At 45.9% G+C, this 12704-nt stretch overlaps 1 protein-coding gene across 4 annotated transcripts in view; it reads right to left on the bottom strand.

Annotated features, from left to right (window-relative positions):
- Positions 1-12704, bottom strand: part of MICAL2 (microtubule associated monooxygenase, calponin and LIM domain containing 2) — a 229108-nt gene that overhangs the window by 172084 nt on the left and 44320 nt on the right. For all 4 annotated transcript variants that reach the window (XM_066583556.1, XM_066583557.1, XM_066583558.1 and 1 more), the window contains exon 2: positions 12231-12573. In XM_066583556.1, coding sequence (XP_066439653.1) covers positions 12231-12494 — 264 coding nt within the window. In that variant the 5' untranslated portion in view covers positions 12495-12573. The remainder of the gene's footprint in view (positions 1-12230; positions 12574-12704) is intronic.

Below are 12704 nucleotides of genomic sequence, written 5' to 3'. Positions count from 1 at the left end.
ATCTTTATTTGTATAGCGCCAATTTATTCTGCAGCGCTTTCAAGCATGGGAGCATTGAAGTATAATAATAGTAGAATGATATAATGCCAAGCCCATATGATACCAGTATAATTTACAAGGCGTATATAAACAGAGGACTACATAATGTCAGTAATACATAGTATCTGGACCATACAAATATACAATATAATACAAGGACCATATAACATAAGTACCATATATACCATCATAGACGCACTGATTATTCCAAGGGCGTGTTCACAGGTCACATTGGGCTGATGCCGGGATTTTTGCAAAATCTCACCAAAATGCTGCGCTTTTGCTCCAATGTGAAGTAAGTTGCACCAAAAATCATGATTTGACCATAATATGTGAAGTCACCCTAAGGCCTCCTGCGTGCGGGCAGATATCTGAGGCGGAATACACGCCGGGGATCCGCAGCACATAGCGCCCATACCATGCTATGGGAAATCGACTCTTCCTGCACACTTGTGGAAACCAATTGCGGTTTCTGCAAGCAAAGGAAAAAAAAAATCGCAGCATGCTTCTTTTTTCGCGTATTCCACATGGACGGCTTCCATTGAAGTCAATGGAAGCCGTCCAATTCGTAGCCCTTCTGCAATCACATTGCGGAAAGGTCGCGTATTCCGCATCATAGCTAGGTGATGACACGGCAAAAGCAGACGTGCGGACCATCAGCAGTACAGAGGAAAAAAAACTAAACAGGTACGTGCGGCCGCCGCTGCTGGCAGAGATGGAATCGGCATGACCGTCTCACATGACCATCTGCGTAAAACCCTGCATGAGCTAGCCTGTCGCCGCATATTGCAGTGGTATTGTACCGCGCGTGACGGCGTATCTCACGCATACGCTCATGTGCAGTCTTAAACCATTCTAACAGATGCGCTTGGCAAAATACCGCGATTTTAATTGCAGTGTTTTGCCGCGATTTTACTTTCGTTTTCGGCCGCAGGTTCCTGCCTCCGACAGCGGGTTTTAGCGCACCCCATCATTGTGATGGGTGATGAGTGGCGCTAAACGCGGCAAAATAGAGCAAACAGCGCTCAAAAATCGCAGCGCACGTCTACGAGGCTCATTGAAATCAATGGGAGCGCTATACCGCCATCACTGCGGCGGTAATCGTGGTAAAAAGCGCATGTGTGAGCGAGGCCCTGCTGGGTTTGTTGTTTACATTTCCAGCGCTGTAATTGCGTATGGGCGGCGCTCACACCATAAACGTACGCTCGGTGAGCCCGGCCCAAAGCTGTATTTACACAGGCCCGTTTCCAATGTAAGTTTCGTAGCGAGACGCACAAAATCCGCACGGAAACACGACCATTATTTACACGGCCATTATTCTCTAACAGCGGCGCTATTTTTCCGCGATCTCGACCATTATTTTTTACAGGACACACAAAAAAAATCCTATTGCCCACACACGAGGATGCAAATTTCAAAGTGCAGTTTTTTTAATCACCTATTGAATTAACATGCGATTTTCACATGCGTGTAAGCTGCATGTACTGCACCACCATTCGTTTTTCACGCAACACGCACAGCATTCGCATTGAAAATCGCATCCTTATCAGTGCGATATTGGTCTACATTTCTTGGGTCAATATCAAGCTTCTCTATGTAAATATGGCCTAAGGCCCGTGACACCCGGACGTAAGCACATTTACGCATGGATTTGCGTTGCGTATGTGCAAGGGGTGCTGTGCATATGCGTGTTTTACTGTAGGTTGTGCGTGCCCCAAAAAAAGATACAACCCCGCTCCTGTTCATTGACACGGACAATAAAGTTTAGTAGTTCAATATGTGCTATTTCAAAAAGAACATGCATGGTGTTTTTTGGGGCAAGCTCAATGGGTGCGCAAAATATGCTTTCGTGAAAGAACCGATTGGGATCAACTGGATCTATAAACTGTTTTGCGTGTGCAGAATGCTGCGCACATACGTCCGTGTCATACAGGCCTAAGGCCAGTTTTACAGCTGCATTTACATGTCCGATTGTCACACGTGACCGATTGCGATGTGGTCAGATATTGCGCGTAAAAGAATATATTGCTTTCGCCGTGATTACTCACATGAGCGACTATTCGCTCAGATCGATAGTCCAGGATACCGCCGTGTGCATTCGGCCTACGGCAGTCAGTAACAGAGCAATGCACTCACGATTTTTACACATATCACATGTTGCAGAAATCTGATGCGCTTTTCTCACCAAACGCATCGCGTTTATAGCAGAAATTGCAGGTCTGCCAGTGCGATATCGCTCTCAGCTCTTTGGACCGATATGGCGCTCGCTCATGGGAACGCACCTTGACTCGTACAGACAAACGTCCGGACTGACAGCGGGTCTACTGACTCCAATGCAGAACATCGCAGATCCCTTTGATGTTCTGACTTCGGGTCACTAGTCCCATGGTTGGGCGAGGACGCTCTGCCATAAACCTGCTGTGTGACCTCACCCTACCTGCTCTTTATAACCTATAATGATTGTAGCAGAACCTCAGAGGATGCAGGCAGTAAACTCTATAATAACGCTGGCGCTCCATAGGTTGTAAGATGAGAGCTCAGGATGGCGGTATAACACGTCCGACCGTCCGGCAGGAGACGCCCGCTGTAACTGTATCACCCAGCAACCCTCTCAGAACGCAGCGGATCTCAGCAGATTCTTTTTTAAGACTAACTTGTCGGTCTCTATATAAAGGATTATCCTGAAAAGAGTTATTCCTGGTGTGATTTGTCAGCAGCGATCCCAATAACCCAGGAGGCGAAGGACTGTTCAATTAGTGAGGATCCACAGAGAAGGCAGTTTTTACTGTGAACTGGACATAGATTACATTACTGACCAGGTCCTATATAAATAATAGGGAAGCATTAACCCACAAGATATAGAACCGATCACATACAAGAATATAACTACTATAATACTGCCACCTATGTACAAGAATATAACTACTATAATACTGCCACCTATGTACAAGAATATAACTACTATAATACTGTCCCCTATGTACAAGAATATAACTACTATAATACTGCCCCCTATGTACAAGAATATAACTACTATAATACTGCCCCCTATGTACAAGAATATAACTACTATAATACTGCCCCTATGTACAAGAATATAACTACTATAATACTGCCCCCTATGTACAAGAATATAACTACTATAATACTGCCCCCTATGTACAAGAATATAACTACTATAATACTGCCCCCTATGTACAAGAATATAACTACTATAATACTGCCCCTATGTACAAGAATATAACTACTATAATACTGCTCCTATGTACAAGAATAGAAACTACTATAATACTGCCCCCTATATACAAGAATATAACTACTATAATACTGCCCTCCTATGTACAAGACTATAACTACTATAATACAGCTCCCTATGTACAAGAATATAACTACTATAACACTGCCCCCTATGGACAAGAATATAACTACTATAATACTGCCCCCTATGTACAAGAATATAACTACTATAATACTGCCCCCCTATGTACAAGAATATAACTACTATAATACTGCCCCCTATGTACAAGAATATAACTACTATAACACTGCCCCCTATGTACAAGAATATAACTACTATAATACTGCCCCCTATGTACAAGAATATATCTACTATAATACTGCCCCCTATGTACAAGAATATAACTACTATAATAATGCCCCTATGTACAAAAATATAACTACTATAATACTGCTCCTATGTACAAGAATATAACTACTATAATACTGCCCCCTATGTACAAGAATATAACTACTATAACACTGCCCCCTATGTACAAGAATATAACTACTATAATACTGCCCCCTATGTACAAGAATATAACTACTATAATACTGTCTCCTATGTACAAGAATATAACTACTATAATACTGCCCCCTATGTACAAGAATATAACTACTATAATACTGCCCCTATGGACAAGGATATAACTACTATAATACTGCCCCCTATGTACAAGAATATAACTACTATAATACTGCCCCCTATGTACAAGAATATAACTACTATAATACTGCCCCTATGTACAAGAATATAACTACTATAATACTGCTCCTATGTACAAGAATATAACTACTATAATACTGCCCCCTATGGATAAGGATGTATTATTCTCTACACTCCTGGATACTGTAGTTGGGCTTCTTGGAGTAGAGTTGCTATGATGCGTCTCGGTGCCTGACACTTTGCATCGGGTGTCACAGGCTGCGGAGATCTTGGCTCATGTTCCCGGGAATGAAATATAAAGCTTCTGAATAATTCAAAAACAAATGACCAGCAGCTGCCTAAATCCCCGGCAGCCACCGCCGATTCCGCGCTGCTCCTCTAATGTCTGGCGATTTTCTGTGTGGTCTCCTGACATCACTGCAGCGAGGCCAAACATCAATCTTCATTCCAGAAATATAAATGAAGCTTGTTAAAATAAGTAAACCTGGGAAAAGATCGGCGATTACTTCCCACATGTAAAAAGTACGTCTTAATTAGATTATATGTAATATAAGAAGAGCTGGAACTCCGTAACCTACATCCTCGCCTGACACGCTAAGAAATGGCGCTCAGTCATAAAAGTGAAGACCTCTCCCAGCATTAACACTCTGGGGGGAGGCATGAAACTGGGAAAAGAAAATCTATCCCCGTTGTCCGTTGCAACCAATCAGAGCCCAACTTTCATTTCCAAAACTGTGGTGGTAAAATGAAAGCTGAGCTCTGATTGGTTGGTAGGAGCAGCAAGGACAGTCTCCCTGTTAAACAGTCTTGATACATGAGGCTTTATATATATATATATTATACAGAGCCCACTAATATAAACAGTCCATACTGAAGAGTCTCAGAATCTCCTTTATTAGAGCCCCCAGCATTTATTAGACCTGCTCTCTCACAATTGGTGCTTCCCTGTATGGAAATGATCCCTGTGACCCCGAAGTGCAGTATAAAATCATGTAGTAAGTTTTCTATGGATTCACACTAGATTCCATAGATGGGAAAATCCCATGATCTGAGCGACTTCCAACCAGACCTGACCAATCAGACCTGGACTAGCCGTGACCAGGATCTCACGGTCAACCGCATGGGGTTTTCTCGTGTAACAGTGTGGCGTGACTGAGGAAAAACATCCAGCGGAGGTGGATCCAGGAAACAGAAACAAGTTGTCACTGAAAGGGGTCAGAGGAGGATGTCAGGAACCATTCTGACCAACAGGCACTGAACAGTCAGAATCAGCCGAATACAAGGCTGGGGCTCCAACTAATGTGGCAAGGACATACAACTCGCCATTCTTTAGCGCAGATGGGCTATAACAGCAGACGAGTTCCAGCGCCATTGTGTTTGAGAGAAATAGAAAGACGAGACTCCAGCAAGCAATAGAGCGCAAAACTTGTATCACTTTTTAGGACCTCCATCTAATCTGCGAAACTACAAGAAGCTTCCTGTCCGCAGGGGCCGATATTCCCGCAGAACTACGCCGCGATGAATTACTGCGGTTCTAAAGGCCAAAGGAGTCCAACGCGATACTGGATGGAGGAGGGGGGGATAAAAAAGTGTCCGTTCAGAATATAGTGTGTTTCTAGTAGAATCTGACCATCTTTTGGGATCCCAAGAGAATCATATTGTGTTTCAACTACTAAATCTCCGAATTAAATGCGATTATTTTGCGCTGACATTGAGGATTATGGGACACAGGAGCCTCTTTGTTTAATCAGAGCTCAGAATGAATGAGACGCATGATAATATTTTCGATCCAATCAATCCGACCCTTTGAGGAGCCGGAGACGTTGACAATATTTGTATTGTTCTGCTCCGGCTACGTGAATGTCAATAGGAGCGGGGGCGCTGCGAGTTTTTCTGGGCTTGAACCGGTGGCTCGTGTCCTCGTCGACATCTGAGGGAATTAGCTCAAGGCGTTCTTAGATCTGTCGGGAGATTTCACAGAAACATTGTTTCTCTCATGAAATATTAATTCCAGAAGTTTGTTCTGCCTCCAAGAAACACAAAAGCCGCAGTCATCAGATGGTGATGGTCACCCCACGCACCCCAATAGTCTGATACATAAATATGAATGTATGGGAATCCGGATCTGCAGACATTCCGGGAATATTAGGGGTAATGAGTGTGGAGGGGCAGTGAAATAGTTATTAGGGGGGTAGTAATTACCCAGTGCAAGGATTGGGCAAAATAACAGCCGGAGACAAGGAAAAAACGAAGGGGAAATGGAAAGAGGTGGTCCGGCCTGGTTGGCCCCATCCCTATAACATGGCGAGTACCAGTGCAGGACTCCAGAGAAACCATACTGTCAAGGGGGTGAGGACCATGAAGACAATGGAAAACAATGGGAAACCAACATCAGACCCTTCTGTCTGGGACCCTTCTAGGGTGCTAGCTTTGATTTTGGTTGGGTGGCCCTCTTTTTATGGGTAAGGTCTTTATCTACGGGCATTCCAGAAATATTTAGGATGAGGAGTTTGGAAGGAGGCACAATGGTTACCCAGTATGAGGGCCGGGAAATCTTACAGTTAGGGTATGATGACTTCTAATGAGGAATGGTGGGGAAATGGCCCCAGGCTTACTACTTACATACAATAGAGGCACACCATGCAACTGCTATGTGGCCATTGGAGAGTTTTCGTAGGTGCCAACTCCATTTGCTACTGGGTGGACAGAACCTGCACAGCACTCCCCTCCCTAGAGGAACTGCATTATTAGCAAGCAAGGAGTCAGGAATTCTCCCAAGGGTCATGGGAGGAATGAAAGAAGTACCAGACCCTTCTCTACTGAGTGGCAAAACTCAGCACTAGAATGGGAACCAGGTTTGATTTTTGCAATGGGGACCCCTTTTATGAAGGTTGAACAGGTTGAGCAAAGAGGCATGAACAGGTGAAGGCTACCCCTGCGTTATCTCCATGCACAGACTTTAACATGTGAGCATGGAAGAAGAGAGCAAAATGAGGCTCCTACTGTTTAGGGGACTGGCATTGATAAGGTAACTTATCGGGGCTCTGCATTGTGAGGGCACTATACATGGCACCGATGGAGACAGTGACTAAAAGTAATGGGCGTCACTGGAAAATTCTGCCGCATGTGTGTATGTCAAATGGAGGGTGGTGCCAAATTTTCTATTTCAGTGTGTTGGAGGATATACAGAGATTCAATGAAGTGAGAAGCAATGGAGGCTTTTATCATTGTGATTCATTGCCAGGAGGAGCTGAGGGAGGGAAGGAGGAGGAGCCTTTGGGTGAAAAAAAATTGGCCCTATAAGAGTTAGTTTGCATGACAATGATAGATATCAGTAGCTACTCCCTGTCCCCAAAACTCAATGAAGGATAGGTGTGGAGCAGAGCAGGCCCCCAGGCTGGTGGAGATGTTGGGTGAGGGGAACTGGTGGAAGTGTTGGGTGAAAATGTTGGAGGGGAGGTGCTGATAGAGGTGTTGGATGATGATGTTGGGGGGTGGGGGTGGAGAAGGGCTGGTGGAGGTGTTGGGGGGAGGTGCTGGTGGAGGTGTTGGGGGGGCTGGTGGAGGTGCTGGCGATGGCAGGGAAGGGGGGGGCTGGTAGAGGTGCTGGCGATGGCAGGGAAGGGGGGGGGCTGGTAGAGGTGCTGGCGATGGCAGGGAAGGGGGGGGGGCTGGTGGAGGTGCTGGCGATGGCAGGGAAGGGGGGGGCTGGCGATGGCTGTGGGGGGGGGGGCTGGTGGAGGTGTTGGGGAGGCTGGTGGAGGTGCTGGCGATGGCTGGGGGGGGGGGGGCTGGTGGAGGTGTTTGGTCGGGGACTCCAATGCGTGAATTAGATAGATGACAGTGATTTCCTCTCCGCTTTCCCTGTCTTCACCTTGTCCATCCATCCGATGACAGCTGTATTTACAGATGATTTATCCCAAAGCCTCTTCTTCTTCTCTGACAGCCGCTTGTCTCAAGGAGGAGGAAGTTTAGCTTACAGGGATTACATTAAGGTTGAAGAATGTTCTTTCGAGAACACACAAAGTTCCTCAGAGTAAACTCTCCGCTCCGCTTGATAAAGTGACTATGAGGTGATGAGTTTAGGTAATAAGTGAAGCAGCGTCCAAGGCAGGCGAATGTGGGCTCAGCCCCCAACACTCATGTAGATGACGGCTCCTTGACTCACGGGCAAGAAATGCAAAGTCCAACATGGGAAATGAGAAAAACATTGTGAAATGTACAAATATTCTTGGAATCTCCTCGTTCCGGGATACTGTTATTCACAGATTGATCATTGACGTCTCATGTACTTTAGACTTAAAAGGAAGCAAAGACGATAATCTGACGACTGATAGAGACCATGTCTGTTCTCGGGGAGAGCAGTGAAATGGGTTGTCCGGTTGTTGGACAATTTTTTACATTGCCCCTACGGGCCTGGAGAAATGAAGGTAGCCAAACTGCTTCTCAGCCTAAGGATGTATATACTAATGCACAGTGCACATCAGGTAGTCTGAGACAATGCACCTGCTGTGATTGGCCAGTGCTGTCCACGTGAGCAGTGCTGACCTGTAGCATCTTAGACAACTGATGCATACTAATACACAGATAGTCAGAGAATCGGGGGGGGGGGGGGGGGCATATCTGTTATTCCAGACTCGGAGGGTCTTTACAATTATAGCTGCAGATGTGTTCAAATAACAAAACCAGCGTTACCTACCTGTCCTCTCCCCCAGCATCCAGCGCTGCAGCCTTGTGATGTTCCCAGTCTGTTTAGGAATTGCTACCATCTGACCAGTTCAGCCAATTGAAGACGGCATTGGTCATGTGCCATTGTCCTGCCATCACCGATCAGATGCTGGGAGCCATGCTGCTTGCAGAACGGCACCTCACTGTTGGGGCCTCTGATTGGTTGCAGCCACTCATGTGGTAGACACTCCTAAACAAAGGCTGGGAGGACCACCGGACTGCAGCGCTGGATCGCCAAAGACGAGGATGGGCGCATAGGGCTGCTTTTGTTATTTCAATACATTTACAGCTAAAAATCGGCTGACAATCGGAGACCCCTTTAAGCACCCCAGTAGGACCCCAAGTCACTTACACTTCACAGATATCAATCTGTCCAGTTAGGAAGCAGAAGCGATTCTGAATCCATCTCACCTGCTTTGGTGCAAATGAAAGTGACAACGGGAGCATCGGAGAGGCGACCGCAAGACCCGGAAAAAGGGACTGGAGACGATTCCTTCCTCCTGACTGATCCTTTAGTTCTGTGTTTTGTGGGTGTCCTTGTCACTACTGGTACATGAGGTGCTACCTACAGCCCAATCAGGTGGTACAGGTGGTCCAGCTCCTCCAGGGTGGCACATTCATACATGCCGGAGCAAGAAGGTCGGCTGTGTCTCCCAGCACAAGAGCAGATAGCAGGACATGCAACGTTCCATGATGAGAGCCGGATAGAAGGGCATCAACCTGGCATCAGGACCAGAGGAACAGGAATAGCCCTACAAAATTACTCCTAGCAGACTACCGACCAACATGCCATACACAGACTCCATGAGGGTGGCATGAGGACCCGACATGCTGTAGTATGCCCTGTGCTCACAGCCCAGCACCCTGCAGCTCGATTGGCGTTCACCAGAGAGCGCTAAGGCCTCCCTCTAACACACTTAGGGGGGGACTTTGTTAAGGCGTTTGCACCAGAATTCTGGTGGGGAAAAGTCCCAAATTTTGGTGCATGTCATGTGTGCAAAAATGTGCACCTTTTTTCGAACTTTTCTAGAACATGGGCGGGTTTAGTGAAAAGGGTGGGGCTCCACGGCCCAACACATGTACTACGGGTGAGACTTGCTTAAAGGGGTTTTCTGGGACTTAAAAAAAAAGGTGAAAAGTTTTAAAATGCCCCCCGCACAGAATCTGGAAAAAGCAGCGGGCGGTCATGTGTTCTTCATTGTGCATGTGACCGCTCAGACACTCACAGGTTTCCGCAGAGACCCTTCTATGGCCGCTGAAGCCTGCGAGTGACTGAGCAGTCACATGAACAATGAGCGGCACAAGACCACCTGCCATATCTTCCGGATTCCATGCAGTGGGTAGGCACCAATTTTTCAATAGCTCTATTTGCTGTCAATGAATAGGAACATTCTCCTTAATGTTTAGAGGCCGATCTAGCAACATTGCTTCTACAGCCTCATTCACATGGGTGTATTTTCTCTGAAACCCCTTTGATTTACATTGGTAATTCAGACTTCCGTTCTTTACACGTGTGGCAAAAAATACGCAGAGCTTCAATCCGTGAAAACTCTGCATATATCACTGACCAAAAACTAAATAAGTTCGTGTGAGTGAGCCTTTATGCAACATTGCCTAAATAGTATCCAATGTAGCGTAGATGATCCTCTGGACTAAACAGTGATGCATTACCTGCACTGATACACTGTAACAAACTATCACCACCTGAAAAAGAGGTGTTCAGCTGCTGGGTTTAGTTTGCAGAGGATTATCTAGACTGGATACAATTGTAACAAACTTTCAGCTATGAAGAGTATTAGGTCAGGATAGGACTGTAGACAGGAGAGTCTCTATTCACTGGCAACAAGCGTAGATTTTACCTACAAAGTGGAGAGAATGAAGTTGGGGTCCCTTTAATGCGGTAGATTTTCACTTCTGTTCAGCTGGCACACTTTCAACTCAACACAACAACAAAGGGTGAAGATTCTAACCCAACTAGAACGTCCCCTTTACATCGTGTGCTGACACAAGTGTCCACCTGTCATGGACGGAGCGTCCAAAGTGCTGCAACCAGAAGAAGTCAAGTGGTTAATCCACAAGAAGAGGAGGCGATACCCAAGGATCCTCGCCACGAGTGAGAGCTGTTGGTAGTGCCCTCAGAGCTCATACCTATGCCCGCTTCTGTGCTAAACAAAATAAAAACGGCAAAATCCGACTGTCAACAAGGTTATTAATCATGTTCTTATGAAAGTCAAGTGGTTTCCAGCTTGGCCGGCCTTAGCTATATGCAACCCATGCAGTCACACAGGGTACTGATAAGCAGTTTGTAGGGAGGCCCAGGCAGATGTAGGTTATTGGAAATCGCTTCCCTTGGGTCCTCCTCACCAGATGATCGTCCTCCATACGTCAGCATCTTGTGGAGCTACATGAATCATTCTCCTGCTGGTTCTATCTCCTCCCCTCTGATATTCCGAGGTGTCGCTGTCAGCCCATCAGCACATCCGCTACACATTCGCTTAGTTTTGCAACTGTATTTACGTTATGAGCTTCATACTGGTGCTGTATTTATGTTGTGAGCTAGGTTCTGATGCTGTGTTTATGTTATGAGCTTGATTCTGGTGTATTATGTTATGAGCTTGATTCTGGTGCTGTGTTTATGTACTGAGGTTGCTTCTGCTGCTACATTTAGGTTATGAGCCCGATTCTGGTGTTTTTTATGTTATGAGCTTGCTTCTGATGCTGTATTTCTGTACTGAAGTTGCGTCTGGTGCTGAATGTGTATGAGCCTGGTTCTGGTGCTGTATCTATGTACTGAGGTTGGTTCATGGTTAGAGATGAGCGAACGTGCTCGTTTAGAGCAATTACTCGATCGAGCATCGCTTTTTTCGAGTAACTGCCTAATCAGGCGAAAAGATTCGGGGGGGCGCCGGGGGGGGAAAGAGAGAGAGCCCCCCCCCCCCCCCCGTTCTCCCCTGCTACCCCCCCGTTGCCCACCGCCCCCCCCGAATCTTTTCGCCCGAGTAGGCAGTTACTCGAAAAAAGCGATGCTCGATCGAGTAATTCCTCTAAAAGAGCACGTTCGCTCATCTCTATTCATGATGTATTTACAGTATGTTATGAGCTTGGCTCTGCTGCTGTATTTTTGTACTGAGCTTGGTTCAGGTGCTGTATTTATGTGTGCACAGTATTTATTCACTGAAATGCTCTGGTGTGGGTATGCTGCTATCTAACAGCTTTCTGTAAAAGCAGAATGCAGGCAGACTGCCTATCAGTGCAATATATGTTGTTTATTTCTTTTCTCGATTGTAGAACCCCCTCCTCCATGATAGGAGAGAAGGTTAGTTCTCCCCTTTCTTAGTTTCTAACACTGGGGCGACTGTAGAGAGAAAAGGCATCTTGGTGCAGCTTAAAGGGACTAGACTAAACTAAGCTGAGCTACCTTCTCCTCCAGAGGCACTGTAGCGGCTATATGGGCTCATGCTATGGTCTATATGACCTCAATAAAAACATATATCAATATACGCTGCTGCATTTCGCTTACCTTCGTCCCCAAACATGCCTTCCCTTTCTTATATTCCTTCTGGCTGTAGCGTTTATCCAGCTTGTTCCATAGAGCTTTGGCTTTCCAGCTAGTGACCTTGCACTTGAGCTTGCTGTAGAAGTGCCGATAGTCCTTTTGATCCAGGTCAAGTTGGCGGGTAAGGATGTTGAAGGCCTGAAGGGTTCCCTTACACGTTGTGGCCTGGATGAAGTTTTCAAAGAGCTGTCCGGCTTGGCCTTGCTTCTCGTCGTCATTTTCCCCCATAATTTAGATTGTCAGCAGTTGGGTCTATAGGACACTACATAGGGCGTGAAATGTCTCGGTCTGATCTCCTTTGTAACACCTGCAATAATTAAAAAAATCACACACAAGTTAAGACGTCTTTTGGACATCATTGTGGTTTCTTAAATATAAGCATTTTTTATAATATACCTTCAGAGCAATCAGAGATCAGTTTTTTTGATACAAAGCAGT

Source organism: Eleutherodactylus coqui, chromosome 11, assembly GCF_035609145.1.
Source record: "Eleutherodactylus coqui strain aEleCoq1 chromosome 11, aEleCoq1.hap1, whole genome shotgun sequence".
Lineage (NCBI taxonomy): Eukaryota > Metazoa > Chordata > Amphibia > Anura > Eleutherodactylidae > Eleutherodactylus > Eleutherodactylus coqui.
This window is presented reverse-complemented; position numbering and strand designations above follow the sequence as displayed.